This window comes from Bombyx mandarina, chromosome 16 (assembly GCF_030267445.1).
Source record: "Bombyx mandarina strain Sakado chromosome 16, ASM3026744v2".
Taxonomy (NCBI): domain Eukaryota; kingdom Metazoa; phylum Arthropoda; class Insecta; order Lepidoptera; family Bombycidae; genus Bombyx; species Bombyx mandarina.
In genome coordinates, this window is record NC_143222.1 from 13,598,569 (window position 1) to 13,617,883 (window position 19,315).

The 19,315-nt window shown below is 38.6% G+C and overlaps 1 protein-coding gene across 4 annotated transcripts in view; it reads left to right on the forward strand.

The window, feature by feature from the left end:
• The window catches only part of cut (homeobox protein, cut), a 182,117-nt gene that overhangs the window by 7,206 nt on the left and 155,596 nt on the right, over positions 1-19,315 (forward strand). For all 4 annotated transcript variants that reach the window (XM_028171142.2, XM_028171143.2, XM_028171145.2 and 1 more), the window contains exon 2: positions 11,560-11,847. In XM_028171142.2, coding sequence (XP_028026943.2) covers positions 11,725-11,847 — 123 coding nt within the window. In that variant the 5' untranslated portion in view covers positions 11,560-11,724. The remainder of the gene's footprint in view (positions 1-11,559; positions 11,848-19,315) is intronic.

Consider the following 19,315-nt stretch of genomic DNA (forward strand, 5'->3'; position numbering starts at 1 on the left):
TGATAACTCTCAGCATTGAAAACTATTGACGCAAGAAGAAGGAGAACCATCTGAAGCTAAATGGTTGCCGGAGCCCATGGACATCAGGACCTAAATTCAATTTGAGTTTTACTATGTGATGTAATATTTAATCATAGGAATTAGTCGTGAACATAAGTCAAATACGAATTTCAATAAAAAAATTGGTACCTGGCCGCGGGATTCGAACACAAGTATTGTCACATCGCTCGATACGGGCGCCTTATCTTTTAGGCCGCGGCGACGAGCATGCTGTTTGCATATTTTTTAAATTATTAATTATTTTCGTTCGATTAATGAATGATCTAATGTCTCTAATAAAACCGTGTTTACGTGAAATTTGATTTAATGTTAGAAGCGGCGCCGGCGCGCGTCTTACGTCTTCTAAGCCATCCTGTAAACACGGCACAGTGAACATGCTGGGTTCAAGGCTGAATGAGGAAATTGATAGAAACTCAGTATTATAAACTCTCACAGCCCACTGAGTTTCTCGCCGGATCTTCTCGGTGGGTCGCGCTTCCGATCCGGTGGTAGATTCTGCGAAGCACTGCTCTTGCTAGGGTCAGTGTTAACAACACTCCCGGTTTGTGCCCCGTGAGCTCATCTACACGTCAAGGAGAAGCTGAAATAGCCTCTCAAGGCTATTGTCATAGGTGGGAGAAAAAAATACCCGTTATCATCAAATAGAGGTTTTGCTTAACCAAATATGATCATAGAACAAAATTCGACTTTAGAAAAAATATCGAAGACAGGAGACAAGAGTACTTTGAGATAGGCAATAAGCTCACTTGGTCTGATTCATGTCTAAAATAGGCAGCAGCATGTACCTACTCTCTGATGTCCATCTACTTCGACAAAAACTTAACTCCAGGTGAGCCGTACGCTCGTCACTCATCTACGCTAATAACTAAATGCGCAATAAAACTAATTGCGACAAAAAAAGCCATAAGTGACAGTTCATTGGAATTCAATGATTCAATAAAGACTTCATCTCCTTCGCACATTTCTCGTATCCATACGCGTGAAAGAGACAAAATATAGTTTGTTATGAATGAACAAAAAAGGTTTAGTATTACATGAATAGCTGTGTTATCAGTATTGAGGTTCGGATGTTCCCACGGTTCATACACAGGCTTATCGAGTTTAAACCAATAGAAATAGAATTCAAAATGCCCTGTAATGCTTGCAGAGGAAGTGGACTCGGTCTAAGGCAGAAGATGTTGTCTAGTAATATTTTACGCAAACGTAACAAGCCTATGAACAATGTCAATAATAGAGATTGACGAAAAATATGACGGTATAAAAAAAATACAGCTGAATTAAGAAAGTGCAACCGTAAATACTGTGTTAGGATATACTCCCAGGCTGATCCCCGTGAGCACGCCTACATATTTGGTGAAGCTAGCATATAGCCCCTCGAGCTTACCAGTAATAGATAGGCAAAATATTGCATGATTACTGATAATGGTATATACTTGGGACCACACGGGAACATTCCACTATCCTGCCTATTTATGCCGCGAAGAAGACATACAAAACACTTGAGTCTTCGACATCTTACGGGTGTCTTGAGCCGTGTGTGGACTGTGGCCTGCACGTTGTGATGTCTATAGACCACAGTGATAACTAAATTATTAGACTACTTTCAAATTTACAGTCGTCAAAAAAGCCACTAGGCGTTTTGCAATCAATAACAATTTGCTTCGTCAAGGACGGATATGAAAATTTATATTTGAAAATCGCTATCGCCTATACCTTGTGCCTGTGGACTGATATCAGAACATGCGACTGTAAACGGTGTTGTGTTACAAAAAGTACTCACTGGGTTGTGCACAGATCGCATTTTATAGTACTGACTTGACATAAACAAACACGCGGACCGTGGGCTCTGAATTACCATCTCGTATATCCGTCACACACACTATTGGCGATTATGAATGAGCGCTTACAGATTTCACGGTTTACTTTATTCAAATCAAACCCGCAAAATTATAATTTGCGTAATTACAGGTGGTAGGACCTCTTGTGAGTCCGCGCGGGTAGGTACCACCACCCTGCCTATTACCGTGAAGCAGTAATGCATTTCGGTTTGAAGTGTGGGGCAGCCGTTGTAACTATACTGAGACCTTAGATCTTATATCTCAAGGTCGGTGGCGTATTTACGTTGTAGATGTTTATGGGCCCCAGTGACTACTTAACACCAGGTGGGCTGTGAGCTTGTCCACCCATCTAACCAATAAAAAAAGTAGATCGATTGACGATCTTACAGGTCGTCTAGTGTTAAATATTTCCTGGTTCCTATGGAGGATCAGGGAGTGATGGCAACTTCTCACCGTGGAAGTTTTCGGAAGCATCTGATAATTTCGAATTTACCTCAAACATATAATTAATACCTTTTCTTATTGTCCAGAAAGACAGACGATACGACTGACAGACGCTGCGAGGTTGCCCTTGGACATCTGAAACACCAAAACCATAGCCAAGTTGCTTTATGAAGAGGCATTTTCATTATATTTTTGTAAATAACTCCACTTCCACTCGTGTATTAGATTGTCTACTTTTGTAGTGATTATAGAGTCGCTTATACACGAGCCATGCTAATCTTCTCTGTATCGTTCTGATCCCACCCCTCCTGGCTGAGCCTTTGCTCCTGGTGAAACTGGAAAGGCCTCCAGGCCACCAGTAATCTTTCAATCCTAAAGAAAGAGTCGCTTTTCTTTTGCTTTGCACTTTTCTGCAATGCACTCCAGTTTGAAAGGTAAATTCACAAAGCATGGGGTACCTGGGTAAGGTAGCTATATTTCCAGTGAGGCAGTTTTAGTAGTAGACTCGCGTTTACCTTGCCATTGACATGGTATTGTCAACCAAATAATCGTCAAATAAACATTTCATGTGACGCCGACTGTCGATTCAAATCATTTTCAACGGCTCAATAAAACACTTGAACTATGACAAAACTAATACAGTCACGAACAAAAGTGAAAAACAATTAACAATAATACATTCTTAATATATTTCAATGCACCATCTCTAATCCAGCGGAGACAGTTGTTGAAGTCATCAGATACCAATCGTTGCTTTAGTCATGTTTAAACCACAAGTAGTATGTAGATTTTACACGAACCTTGATGTGGGAAACTTCAGATAGTCTTATTTTTGATTCGCGTCACCCCTGAGCTCAGAGAACGTATTTATATCATAGCAATTGAGTTACGACATTGCAGCGTTGACGACTGCTGGCGAACGACAACAGCTCAACAACCGTCGGACCCCGGCTCCCACGCGAGGGTGTAATGACACACTGTCTTCGCTGAATAGGGATACCATGCTTCCACAACTAAATCTGTGGTTTGTTAGAGGTAAATTATATGTGTGCTTATCGTATTACGCTATAACAGTAAGTAGGTTATAACAGTTTGGCAGGCAGCGGCTTGGCTCTGCCCCTGGCATTGCGGACGTCCATGAGTGACGGTGACCACCTACCATCAGGTGGGCCGTGTGCTCGCCTGCCTACAATGGCAATAAAAATAATAATAATAATAACAAATACTAGAAATAAACATTTTGTAAAAACAACACCGTCCACGCGGGGTTTCATTGTTCATTAAATGAAGTTAAAAGAGGATATTTAGAGATAATTCGAATGTGATTTCTAGTTGTATCGTGTTAGGGATTACTAGAACAACTGTCAATTTTGCTTTGGGATCTATTTCCAAAATACACTAAATACAATATTATAATACAATTCTCTATCGTAAAACCCAAGCATGGTCACCCTACAAAGTAGGGTCGACAAAAAATATCGAAACGTCACATTACGTTTGTCGACGTGTTTTTTCGTTCACCCTCCCCTCTTCACGACGGGGTGTAAATCTCGAACTAGCGAACAACTCTCAACTACACTAAGTTTTACTTTTATCGGTTTACCATTTTTTATCTCTTTTTTGGGTAATACATTTGCTGTATTGTGGAAAGTTTTTTGGGCTAATGTTATTATTATTATCGCTGCCGTGATGCTGCCAAGGCGTGTGATTCCATCTACTTCTGCATTAATTATGTAGCATGCAGTTTAGATAAATATGTAGAAATAAGCTATACCCCGAGATTTTCAATCAATATCTCTAGCATATAAATGTGGTCTCAACGAGACATTTTTTTTAAATATTTCTATAACGATTGTGATTGTCCACAGAAATATAAAATTAGTAATTAAATTATGTGATTTCACCTGGTTACCATAGCTCCAAGACATCATAATACAGCTGCTATGAGGTCGATAATGACAGCTCAGCTTTTCCTTCACCCTGCGAGGTGTTCCACAGCAGCAGGTAGAGATGGCGCAAGGAGACCAGCCAGCGCCGCCACAATTCTTCCATCTGAATAAGTTAGATTAGTTCGATCAACATAATTGGTTACTGTAATTGTAACATCTCGCGAATTCCACCAGCAATTACCGACGGCTGTTCATTGTGTTCTCTTGCGGTAGCCATTGTTGTTGTGGTTTTTTTCTTCAAAAGCTAATTGCCGTAACTACGTACTTAAGTTGTCTTGTAAAGAAATTAGTTTCTTTGATGGTAGATCAATTCTTAACTTGTGTATTATTGACTCTGGTACCTGGATGTGGTACACTTGGTATGCAATCGAAAGGTCGTAGGTTTGTGACTATTAGTATGTTTTAGTACGTTCTGGAAGTCATCCTGTTTATGATAAATCATACATATAATCAAATATAGATATAATAGTCAAATCTTCAAAATTAGGTACAATATACATATTATGTGTGTGTCGTCACAGCAAAGATACAGATCTGTCCACTAATAGGGTCATGACGGACCCTAAAAAATGATCTATTGAAAATTACATTCACTACTCTTCTCTTTAAATACTTTAAATTGTGTCAATACCGGAACTTTTGAGTCGTCTACGAACCTTTTAAGTTGAGCACTTTCTCTTTTGAAACCTTTAAAACACCTTTTATACTAAAACAATTGACACAAAGACATGTCATAGTGTTACACCTGCCATTAATATATGAATAGGGGGCAGACACGCGATCCATCGATACAATGTTATCGATAAACTTTCATAATGACTTGTGCATTGACGTAATAGCTTGAAGGATGAATTATATTATTTTATTTTTTACCATTACCTAAAAGAAATCGTATTTTTTATCTTCTATAAGAAAAGCCTTGCTGCTTGAGATATTCATAATCAGTTCAAGCGCGGATTCGTTTGTCTGTTTTTCATCAGAATGTCGCCACCCGAAATCTTTTTTTTTGTTTTTTTTTTATTGCTTATATGGATGGACGAGCTCACAGCCCACCTGGTGTTAAGTGGTTACTGGAGCCCATAGACATCTACAACGTAAATGCGCCGCCCACCTTGAGATATAAGTTCTAAAGTCTCATATTGTTACAATATAGTAACTCATTGTAGTTACAAATCTTAATAAGATTGTAATGCTATCCGCTCTTCGAACTGATACGCCTTTTTTCGCGGCAGAAGCAGGTAGGACGATGTTGCCTGAGCAGACTTACAACAAATTCTACCACAATAATTACGCAGAATTCAAACTATTCCCTAGCCCTTAAACAACCTGCACAAAGTCCACGCGTGTATATATATAGTCCATAGAGTAAGTGATATTCAGATATGACATCAAGTAAATTGTTAACGATCAATGGCTTACGTTTAATAAGTTAATTGTCTCGTCGAGCAACGGTGGTCCAACGGAGCCCCGTGTGGGTGTCGCGTCCGGGAGGGTACTCCCTTATTAACTGTAAACAGTAGTCGTAGGTAATTAACGGAGTGGTAGCTGGATGGTACGCGTGCACCATCCAGTTTGATCACTAGACTCGCTTGTCTTAAAAGATATTGACTGAAGCTATCTTCAGTTATGCGATTTGTTTAAATTGCCTAGATGGATGAACTTATAGTTAGTTAAACTTTACAGTATGACCAAGTGCCTCCGGGCACTCCAGTAATCTTTCAAACAGAAAAAAAAGTATGACCAAGTCGAGAGTAAATACTTCCAAACCAAAAATAATTTCAAAGTTGGTTAAAAATATTGAAAGAAGTATATTAAAAGTTCAAAAAAAAAGAAATCATCTAAAGAAACATATTTGACCTGATAAAAACACTTTGGGGTGCGTAGTCTCGCATTAACTTTACTAATTATACAATATTCGATGCTCGGATAGCTATATAATTTTTTTACGTTGGTATTTCATTCGTTCGTATCAAACGCTAAAATAATCCTTTTGATTATTTCACATATGTCTACAAATAAGAGAACAAAACCCTTCTATCATTGACTGCACGAAAAAACGTAAATGGCGCGGTTCGACAAAAGGGCACTTAGCAGTCGTTCGGAAACCGTCGCCGTTCGTAAAACAAAGTACACTGAACGTCAATCAAAGAATATGCAATCATTCTGTAATCGAGTTTCAGAACGAGTGCAGCTCAAAGGGCGCGGAGGACGAAGCTTCGAAAATCGAATTTTAGAAAAAAGCTGATTCTTATGTGACCATGAAATAGTAAGAATAACGGATTTCTAATTAGATTTCAAATCATTGCTAATAGGTAGGTACTAATAATAGTAAATGATTATTTTAAACATGTTCCACAATTACATGGCTTAACACATTCATATTCTTATAAGGAGCATTGTATTGTGAGCTTGTACAAGTAAGTAAGAACCTTCTTGCAACTTTTAATACCAAAGCTTCCACATCATGACTCAAGATCGATGGTGACATTCATATTATAGTACTATGGATTTAGATAATCACCTAACACTCGATGCGACCGTGAGCTCGGTTTATCCAAAGCAGTCAGAATCGTGGTAACAGGATTTTTATACAAGTAACTAAAAGTTAACGTAAGTAATCCGTCTATAACTATTCACAAATTTATATTAAAGTTTGTTTTACTCAGTGAAACTATATTTAGATTTAGAAAACATAAAAAAAATTCGTAAAATTGAGATATTATGAAAATATAAACATTTCATGGTGACCCTACAAATATCTGACAAAGTACGGTGTCGATAACTCGCAAACAAGAGCCACAAGAACGCAATGAAAAAAACATGACGTTCGAAATGCGAATTTGAATTTATGAATTTCGAATGTTTGCTTTTATAAAACTGACAGTTCTGTTTGTGGGCATCTATGCATAGGTCATGATCGTTAAGATACGGGTTCGACACTGGATGAGGATGTCTAATCTATCCTAATATTACACGAAACAACTTATCGTCATGGCCACTGATTTCATAGCCCATCAACCAAAGTTATTCTCTTCCTCAAAAAGCTTGCATGTGAATAATTAGGTTAGAAAGTAAAAAGAACTGTCAAACTAAAGACATCGATTGTTCGAGAAACTAAAACTAACTTTTTTGTGTCACGAAAGCTTCTATCGATGCACGATAGATTTTTACTATTTCGCGGCTAAATTGGGATTCGGGAAGTTATTGCCAAGTGATTATCGTCTTTAATCTAACCTCGTAAAGATCGACTTGAATGTTTCTGAATTCACCATTTTGTTGACAGAGTTTTGATACCCGATCACGAAAAAAATGTTTAGCCATTTTTGCTCTTATTGAAATGAGATAGGGATTAGTAATCTGAATTTTGAAGGGTAATATCATTTAGAATATAGTATTATATTGATCAAGGATTTTGTTGCTTATGTGTGTTCATTAAAGACTATATTTGTTCGATTCGTTGCCCACTTATTCTATATTGTTTGATGTATTTTACGCGCGAGCCAACTTATGGATTCTTAAAGCTTCACTATACAAAAATGAAAAGATATTTTTTGCCAAAATAATAGTGTTTATAATAGATAATTTAAATTTAAATTTTTCAATATTAAATAAATAGATTTCAAAAATCTTCAATTTCAAAGCAAACGATGAGAATAACAATGCAAATCAACTTTATTTTCGTATTTCAGTATCTACCGTGAAGCAGTAATGCGTTTCGGTTTGAAATGTGGGGCAGCCGTTGTGACTATACTGAGACCTTAGAACTTATATCTCAAGGTGTGTGGCGCATTTACGTAGTAGATGTCTATGGGCTCCAGTGACCACTTAACACCAGGTGGGTTGTGAGTTCGTCCACACGTCTAAGCAATAAAAAATAAAAAAAATTCAACTCATATTCTAAAATCTACGCATATCTTCGCTCCTGTAGTGCGACAACTTCCTAACGCTAAAGACGAACCGAGTCACATTTTATAGCGAGCGATAAAAATGTTCGCGGTCGTGTCGCTTGCGTCTCAGTGGAGCGAGCACCTGTCAGACTATTTTGTAACTTATAAAATGTCTTCAAATGTATGAATACAATCGTAAATCATTTTTGACGGTACCGACTTTAAAAAAAAAAGAGGATTCCCTAGTAACCTTAACATTATTTTTGGTCAATACGTGATCTTAAAGCTTAAGTCCAGTGTCTAAACTAGCTTTTATAACATTAGTGTCGTGTCGAAAACTCCGATATATTTTTACGAGAATAGCTAAAATAATGCGACGCCATTAATAAAAACCAGTACGAGCGAACCGATTTACAATTCAAATGTACATTTTAATAAAAATAAGATTTATTTTATTCGATAATATAGAAAAATAAAGTTGTTGAATTTAGTCTCTCGGCGAACTGTCGCGGCGCACGCCATGATCGCTATCGATTCGTCATGTCATAAAACTTTCTTCCTTGTTCCTTTATAAATAAGAATCAAAATTAAAGAGTTATGTGAATTAAAAGAATCGGCGGTATCGCGAAGTACTTCGGTATTTGAATTTTGAACATGGAATCGAAACAAGCAATTGTATTCTGCAGCTACAAATGTTCGCATTTTGAATTCGAATTTCAAAATATGTAGTTTAAGATGGCAATTTTTTCGCTAAATATTTTTGCCGCCAAAAAAACGTGTATTCCTATTTGAAGGAAAAAAGGCTATTGCAATACTACGAAGATTTCCACTCCACGATTCACAGGCTCTACTAACTCAGACCGGGTAGACCGTGAGCTCATCTGTCTCCCTATATAACTAAAAAACATTAGTTTAATTATTTAATATTCATTTAATATTTAGTTTTCAATTAAAATGTTATCTATAATGAAGTCGATCGTTATATTAACCTGTTTCGAAGCGCATAAAGTAATGTTATAAGTAGCGGTGTCAATACGATAACAATGTTTTAAGGCCTCGGAGGGCCGGCGCGGCCTTATCTACCGCATCTAGCCTCCCCGCTAATGAATATTAACTAATATCAAACTGTTCAAATTAATGAGTTACAATGACTCATTCCCTAAGAAATATTGTGGGTTTTATTTACGTATTTTTTTATTTTTATAGTCGATACTTGTATTTATATCTTGGATCGGAGGCCGGTCGGGCATGGATCCCGTGGTCTTATTGTTCCGCCTTAAAAACTACTAAAGTCAGAATTGTTTTCTGCGTTATAGGTAATGTAAACATACCACAAACAAACAAGTACTCGAACACACACCCATACACACGACGAATACCGAATATATGTATTTGACAAATTGACTGTCGTAGGATTAAAATGTGCCGCCATCTTATAGCTGCTACAATTTTAAATTAATGATATCTGCATAACGTGATGCTCGTGGCTAAATTCTTCGATAAACGACCATTACCGTGCTGTAAAATGTAATTTGCGAGGTAGTGGTCGAGGCCTGCACCGATCGGTATCAACATCCTACTTATTTTTGCAGCAAGCCGTACTGTGTTCCGTGAAAATAAGCTCTATTGCAATCTGATTGTGACTTCTACGTCTCTAGATTCCCATAACCACTTAACACCGAGCGGGCCGTCTGATTAATCAACCGTAAAAATTTGATTGTAGGCATGCTCTATAAGCCTGATTGCATTCGCGATCAGCGTACATATATAATATACCTTTTTACGATAAGGCTAAACTTAACAAATTCCAACAAACAGTTATCAGTTTCCTTTTATTCGGATAAAATAATTAAAAAAAAATCTAAAACCCAATAGTGGCGGGCATCAAGCAGAGTTGAACTAATTAACTGAATCGATTTTAACAATCGACTAATCGATTCGGGGCGGTCGCGTTCGTGCCGGCGCGTAATCCTGTTTGCATATCGGTGGCACGAAAGTCCCGCACTTATCATGCTTTATTGATTGACACGCCAGTAATTCACTGTTTCAACCCTCACAGTCCACCTTACAGACTCGTGGTCTAATTCATAAACTTAAATTAACTACGAAATCGAATACATCAAAAGGAGCATATCATCGTTGAAACATTGTACAGAGTTAGTAGATAGGTAAGTGCAAAAAAACCTATATTTGAAGAAACTTTAAAGATGTACAGAGTCTACGAAATCTCAATGTTCACTAAATAATAAATTTATGTAATTGCTTTGGGAATTTCCACGACGTTAACTTTTGAAAACAACACTCACACAAACATATTGCATTTCTTATTGATCACTAATGACTCACATTCTTAAACTACAAAAAATTATAAAAATAATTAGTAATAAAAAAAATGTTTGTTGATTTTTTTGTTATTGCCCTTGAAGGCAGACGAGCATACGGCTCACCTGATGGTGAGTGGTTACCGTCGCCCATGGACTTCAGCAGTGCCAGGGGAAGAGCCAAGCCGCTGCCTACCGCTATGTATTAAAAAGTATGATTTTTCCCTTAACTATTCGCTGATAGCCTAAGAAGCTTTCCAACTACGCGCGGACCTAGGTGAGCTCACGGGCTCAACCTAAGAGAATTTGCTAACACTAGCCCTAGCAATAGTAGTGCTTCGCTGAAGCTACCACCAAATCAGAATCGAGACCCACTGAGAAGATCCGGCGAGAAACTCAGTGGGCTAAATGGTGCAATCTATTGAGATGCACCAAAAAATAGTAAAAAGCAAGCAGTTTTGTGTACAAGCTGATGATGACAGACCATTCCCGCTATAAGCTTATAGCTTAGAGCGGAAAATAAAATTTACAAGCCGCGGTTTACGGCTCTTTGTTCAAGGTGGCGATAAGCTAGTTTTTAAGTTGAATTTCAATTGCATTTATTTAACTAACGTATTTAAATATGGGAACTGTACTGTTGGAACATTCTAGATTGAAATATTTATTACATTAATACATGGGTTTATTTATTATTGTAGTAAAATTGCATGCAAATATATAACTCATTATAATGAAAAAACAATGTGCTATATCACTTAAAATGACCTAGACCCATGATATGTTTGAAAAACAGCCTTTTTGGATTCAGCACAAACGTTTTGTAACAAAAGTTTCATAGAAAAGCGTTTAATGTACTTTCTTAAGACGTTGATGACGCAGCCATAACGACTACTGTTACACACGAACCTGTCAATTTTATATTTCCGAACGTATCGCGCCGAACATCAGAACTGTATCCAAATTAGTTTCGACACGAAGACCGACCGACTGCCCGATTGTCTGCCTTCGGAAACACAATCGAAAAACGTTCCCCTTTCATCAATGCCTTTTTCTTTTACAGGCGAAAACGGCACGCGAACTCGCCTAATAAAAGAACATTCGACTGAAGGAAAATCGATTCTCGAATTGATTGCGCGAGTAAAGAAATGCTTTTGAACGAGGTCGGCGAGTGCGTGCGGTCGCGCTGGTGACGGCGGCGGCATGAGCCGGGCGTGAGGCCAGCCGGATGCACCCCACGGGCGCGGCCAGCCTCCCCGCCGCACCCGAGGCGGAGGTGCAAGCTATGCACTCGATGGACTGGCTCTTCAAGAAAGAGAGGATCTATCTACTCGCGCAGTTCTGGCAACAGGTGGGCCCAAAGTTTAAAGCTTCGACTGCTCGCTGAGTTTCTCGCCGGATGTTCTCAGCGGGTCGCGATTCCGATCCGGTAATAGATTCATTCGCGAAGCAGCTGCGCTTGAGCTGTTAGGTCTCCTTCGGAGGCGCTCGGGCAGCTCTTAGCAACTCCCACCTCTCCTGGCTGAGCCTTTGCTCGCCCACCTGTCCTGGTGAAACTGGAATTAACCACAATCAAAAACCAGCATTTACTTTCTTACAGTAATTTTATTGCTAAAGACGGGCAGACGAGCACACAGTTCAACTGGTGTTAAGTGGCTGTCAGAGCTTTAGACATCTAGACGTAACTGCCGACATCATCAGCCCCAACTCTCTATTGTACTCCACAACTGCGTTTCGTACCCTTGAACCGGCGACTGCCTTGTGGCGGTAATAGGTAGAATACTGGTAACCACCCTTGCGGGCACACAATACACCCCATCATCGTTAATAACACAAATTCAGACATATCTACTTCGTAAAACCCATAGTTGAGTGGGTCAAACCATACAAGATTATTAAGAAGTGTATGTCAACTATAAAACTTTTGTATTTTTAAATTCATAAACGAAATTAGTGGGGGTAGGACGTTTTGTTAGCTCGCACGTGTCGGTACCCCACCCGGCTCAGTAGTGCGGCGTGGCGGTAATGCGTTCCAGTTTGAAAAGAGCCGCTGTTGTGCCTTAGAACTTAGACTGCGAACTCACATCTGAACGCGAGTGACGGCATTTTTCTTGTTGATGTCTATGGGCTCCGGTAAACACTTAACAACCGGACAAGCCGTGAGTTCGTATTAAAGATAGTGAACACGTCCTTAGGGATCCAATAACCCTTGCATTAGATGAATTTAGCTCTAACACTAGGAGCAGGCTTAGGGACCTCGGCAACCGTACTCGTCGAACTCGACAAAGAGTTCGGTAAAACCTTACCTAAACATCAGCCCATTGGGTTTCTCGCCGGATGTTCTCAGCAGGTCGCGATTCCGATACGGTAGTAGATTCATTCGCGAAGCAGCTACTTTTGAGTCGTTAGGCCTCCCTTGGAGGCACTCGGGTGGCAGTTAGCAAATCTCACCCCTCCTGGCTGAGCCCTTGCTCGCCCAACTGTCATTGTGAAACTGGAAAGGCTTACGGGCCACCAGTAATCCCTCAATCATAAAAAAAGATAATCAATAAACTTAATTGACTATTTAAAGGAAAACCAACTGTAGGAGTATACGATGAGCCGCAGCTAAGTTTTATTATGATGAAGAGTAAATGAATCCAATCAGTAATCACAAGTACACATCAATAATTCTGTGGAGACACTCCGCGACACGTAGGGCGATCGCTGGCGGAGTTCGCGCCGGGCCAAGGTAGGTCGTCGGATAATCGACGCTGTTATGCTAAACTATTAATTGATTTCGTTGGGCGTGTCCCGTTATCTTTACTGCGACTTGTGGCTCGATTTAGGGTCACCGGAGCGTGGTCGTGTATTTATCTATCAGTAACTAGCTGACCCGGTAGACTTTGTAGTGCCTCAATCGATAAAGAAAATACCTAAACTTATGTATAAAATAAACTTAAAACAAACAAAAGGAATCCGTCCAACGGGGACACATCAAAGGAAAAATATAATTGTTATTTTTATTTAATTCCAAGCATTTTCATATTTATCTAATCGTTTTAAACCTTCTCTGGGCTTCCACAAGTAATTCAAGACCAAAATTAGCCAAATCGGTCCAGCCGTTCTCAAGTTTTAGCGAGACTAACGAACAGCAACTCATTTCTATATATATCTATCAATAATTTCATTACAATCCGACGATCTGGAAATATAAAGAAGAAGTACAGCAGGTAGGCAGTGGTTTGGCTCTGCCCTGGCATTGCTGGAGTCTATGGGCGACGGTAACCACTCATCATCAGGTAGCCGTATGCTCGTCTGCCTACAAGGGCAATAAAAAAAACCATTAAGTACAGTAGTGAACCACTGGCCCCTGGACACATGAAGTGACTGATCGTGAGCACTCCATGTAATGTTATTTTTGAGCGTACAGCGTCCTGTTTGTTTTTACTAATTAAAAAGATTTTTTCTGACTCATTCAACTACATTTGAATGGCATTAAAACAGAAGCACTTAAAATAGACATTTCCTCAACGATTCCGCAACATCCTGTGACCTTCCACACACGTACAGATACGCATCTCGCACAGAACAATAGTATTGGCTTTGATCACCAGATATTAATATGGAAATAACTTCAAACAATGTTCAACTGATAATTGTTCACGATTAGAATTGAGAAACAAAAACACATGTTTGCTACGATGTTGTTAATTCAATTAGTCGATTTCTTAATCGGTTCCACAGACAGTCCCATTAAAATCGACTATTCACGACACGTTCATGACTAACGCTAAGATCATCCAAAATTATTTTAATGCTTCCAACCTCCACGTAAGACAACCGTTACAAATCTGTGGATAATAACCGCCAATCTTTGACATTTGACACCCGTCAGTGTCAATGCAGTGACACGACGCCAATTATAGGCATTAGCGCACGACTAATATCTGATAATCGCATCGTGAATATATGTGAAGCACGTACAGATTAGCTTTCAATATGGCGTCTGCGAAATCTTGGAAAGTGTATTTATTGGTTGAGTATAAATATTTATGTGAAAATGAAGGGAAGATCTAATGCGTACTTACATTGTCGTATTGACGTAATTGATGCGATATTGAATGAATTCATCATCATCATATTATTATAAGTGTTTTACGATATCGGATATAAACGTGCGCGATACGTGCTAGAGCGTTTTATTAGCGCAATAATAAAGTCACAATTAAAGATTCACTAACTACCTTGAGACATAAACACTTATTGCCTTCGAAAATACATTTTTACATTTTTTGAAAAAGTTCTACCTAAACTTATCAAATTATTGTAACCATGCTCAACCTTATGCTCTAAGATGTATGGACCCCAAGAAGCACTAACCTAACCTACCTATACGATCCAAGAGCTCGTCTGTCAAACCGCGCTTATAAAAGTAGCCAAGAGCGAGCGCGCCCGCGCACTGTAAAGAGTTCCGTACTCGAGACGAACAGTCTTTGGTAAAAGTAAAGCTAACAAAAAATGCATCAACCTGAATTCACGGTAGGCAGCGTCTTGGCTCTGCCCCTGGCATTGCTGAAGTCCATGGGCGACGGTAACCACTCACCATCAGGTGGGCCGTATGCTCGTCTGCCTACAAGGGCGATAAAAAAAAAACCTCACTGTCTCAATAACGACAACGCATAATCTATTTTTTTCCTTTATTGATGCACAAAACAAATTACAACTATAGTAATTATAAATTTCAATATTAAAATTTAATATGACAATCTGGATTGCAATTAAATTTAAATTAAATGTGTTTTCTAGTTTCACTACAGAGTGAGGGTAACGAAAGTGAGCTATCTATAGCCTTAAACCGAATGAGCTACTTCAATAACCAGCCGCTATAAAACCCACACCCTTAGAACAAGGCACATAGCGAACAAGACCCACCGATAAGAATACAAACTATTATACTATCTATCTTATAACGCGAATAATTTTTATTTTAGTTCATTTCTCTGGTAGATATTAAGCGCTACCTGCCTAATTGTTTTACAAATGCATATAACAAACATCAGCGGTGCACGGATTAGATTTACGTGAGCGGAACCCAAAAAAGACATCTCGCACGAGTGGAGCCCGTTGCAAAATAAAGGCACTCCGAACACAATCGATTGAAATAGCCACGTTTTATGTAAATCATTCGAATGATTTTTAATCAATGTTTTAATGTTCTGAAGTATTATTCACAATGGTATCTCGGCGCATTGAATGGCCGCGGTATCGTTTCTACACATCGGGCGCTCGGTTCCTTGAACGCGTATGAATATTTATTTAGCATTGCCGTTTAGTTTGTGTTGTTTGTAATTTGTATTTGAATGCTTTTTAACATTCGTATTAGTTAAAAGAGCTGTTAGAAATTTTAACCGTCTTATCTCTTACTAGTAATGGTGAATATTACGAGTCGATAATACATTTTACATTACATTGCTGGTGCTCGCGCCAGTGGAACTTTAGAACATGGCCAAACCTGGGCTTCAACTTAAAACAATGTCAACTAGAGGTCCCGCAGTAGTCGAAATTCGACTATAATTAATTGGAATTGTAAGTTTGTACATTATTATGATTCTATTTTATACTTCTATAATCACAAATTTCGCCAAGACTACACTATAAAAAATATTAATAAAGACAAACAATATTCAATCTATTCTCAATTTGACCACAGACGTCAAGAACAAAAGTTTTACAATAAATAGTATGCATGCGTGTGTGCGCCAAATACATAGTATGTAGTGTGTGTAATGTTTTCTTTATTGATTTAACGTATTTATTATGCATTATTTAAAAAAAATATTAGCATTGTGCACTTCTTCTCTATATTCTCTATAAGTGTGGAAAATTTCATACTCCTCCGTCCACGCAATTTTCGTAAAAAGGGATACAAACAAAGTTTTTGCTTCACTAGATATAAACCAAATCACATTTCCTCGTTTTGCATGTCGTTTGACTGCATTCAAGTTATCGACGAAAATATAGGTACATTCGCGGATTCGGTTTCATGGTCCTGATAAGATCTAAGTTTTAGTACTTTATTGCAAGAATAGTTGAAATGCAGCAGTAAAGTCTAGGAACTTCGAGGACATCGGTGACGTTGGTACCAGATGGCTTGAGTTGAGGTCGGGGGTGTAATTTATTGGTGCCTCAGTGTTCACTGGAAATAAACCGATTTTAAATTCGGTAGTACCTTTTTTTTCTTTGTCGATAAATGTGCATACGACTGATCTGGTCAACGTCATTAATGGAAAACAGCAAGAGAGTGCCGGTATTGTAATGTGCTGATGATCTTGTGATATTATCATCTCAAATCTCAGAAGAAAGCTCACATTACGGTATATTTAACACCTGCCTTCGACCGGGTACGTAAGGACATGCTGCAAGTGTGCATATGTTATCTTGTCTAATTCAATAATAGTTCTATTTAATTCAATAATTTCTATAAACAAAAGAATATTAACCGTGATCTTATTAACCGTTAAGCCCCGACGAATCGCGAAGAATTAGGCGATTATGTGTACCCAGCATTAACAATCGATTAATATTTCGACTATGCAGTTATTAAGCGCGTCCCAATTCCGATCATTATCCAATACCGAAAATGGAAAAACATTTAAAAATTCGGCAAAAGTCGATATTTAAAAATGGAACCATGTATTGGCGAAGGTAAGTTAGGAACAACGCCATGCAATAACGCAGCGTCGGTCATTTTCAATAAGGCAACAATAAAACCGGTGCGATTCCAACAATCGGAGCCTCAACATTTTTATTGTTCTTAATTATTAGTTTTATAAAACATTAAACGTTGTTATTTTGTTCTCTTTAATATGCCTTCAAACGATGCTTAATGCTATATTTATGAGTATTGGATTTTTATTAGACGCGATGCCACCGTGCTGCTCGCTTCTGTCCTCTAGCCGATCCGGCCCAAGCCAAATGACCGACAGATTCAAGTCTCTGAACCAAGAGCGGTCTCCGGTGGTAGATTCTGAGAAGCTCTTGCTAGGGCCAGTGTTAGCGACAAACCCGGTTTGAGCCCGTGAGCTCACCTACACATCAAGGAGAAGCTGATATAGCCTCTCAAGGCTCTCAAGGCATAGGAAAAAAAAAGCGTTGTGTTTGTACATACACAAGTCGCGCATACTCCTCGCCGAGAGAACTATGGAAACGTACAAACATTATAGGAACTAGTGATCTGGAATATAACTAAAATAAACGAGATATTTATTGGCATAGCTGCGTAACGATAAAGTGGCAAGATCTGTGGGTCGGGTCTGTATTTAACTAATAAATCAGGGGATTTTGCAAATTACAGTTACGTCCGACCGCCATTATTCAACTTCTGATTGATAACAATATTAAGTATCGTTGCTTAACTTAACCTTATACACATTTCGCCATGCATTGAATGTAACTCTAGAGCAAGGGCTACAAACCAGCGAGACATACAAATTTTAATCTCTCTAGTCTCTATACAAAAATGTTAGTGCAGAAGCGATGCAATTTTTTTTTTAAATATAAACGAAAGCCGAAACGCAAGGGATATAAGTAATTACATTTTTGTATTTCGAATTTTCAAAACGATCGATTCTCGAATAACTTCGATATTTTAAAGGGCGGATTCCGAACGTTAATTAAGGTTGACCGGGACGCGTCACCTCAAACATTCGGATCGCGACGTCGTAATTAATCGACTCGATTCATTCGATCGTATCGGTTTGAATCTCTAAAAGAGCATTTCCCTACGGAGGTTTAGCGGAATGCAATCGGTTCTCACAGCCTTGACGTCCGAAATATGTGTCCCATTTTGAGCAAAAAAGTCGCGTGCTTTCCCATGCCTATGCCACGGCACTGTGACGTCGACAAGGTCGGAGATCGTTGACATTCTCAATTATAAATACTTTTTACCGAATTGTACAGTATACTAACCACAGCCTGTGGAACTCATTGGACCATAATTTTAAAAGATACCGATTTGCTTATCTTTCACATTCAATGTAAATATAAAAATTCGATAATTTAATAATTTGGAGAAAATTTCGCCCGACATCAAAAAAGTTTAACCTGTATTTAAAAATCGATTGCGACTCCAAAAAAAAACGAATTGTCAATGACAAATGATTCGAACGTCTTGCGGTTCAAATTACGAATTCAAATCTTCGAATTTCGAACAAAAACCGTCATTAACCGTCCGTTGTTCTTTTTTCATCTGTCGATGATTTTTGGGACTAATCTCGTGTTTTTTTTGTGGTTAATCGATTCATCGTGCTCACTAATTCGATTCTCGCCCCTCCCCCAGCAGCCGATAAGTGGGCGTGACTATTGGTAATAACCTTCGATCATTACCACTGGATCAGTAAGCCGTAGATCGATAATCCACCATTACACGTCACCTATTACGAGGGAATGAACACCGACCATTGCTCCCACACGTCCATCTCGTTAATTCACTGCAGATAGATAGTTATTTACATTGTAAATATCTTGGATTTACTTGTGCAAGCTTGTTTAATCGTGAGTCAGCGCGAGTTCAACAAATCGAATTTAAAAATGGCGACCAAAAAACCGCGAAACGACATCAATATACAGAAACTATTTTTTACAAAAAAAAAAAAGAACGATCGATTGTGGTCACGACCGCTCACGAATCGTTCCGAAGATTCGTAACATCAAGCGCTGATGGTTTTTTAATGATATTTTTCACGAGAATGATCATTGATGGTTATTAGACATAGGTGAACGCTAGTCATGAATGTTAAGTTGCTTGAAGGCACTCTGTAGTGAAACAAGCGATTGTC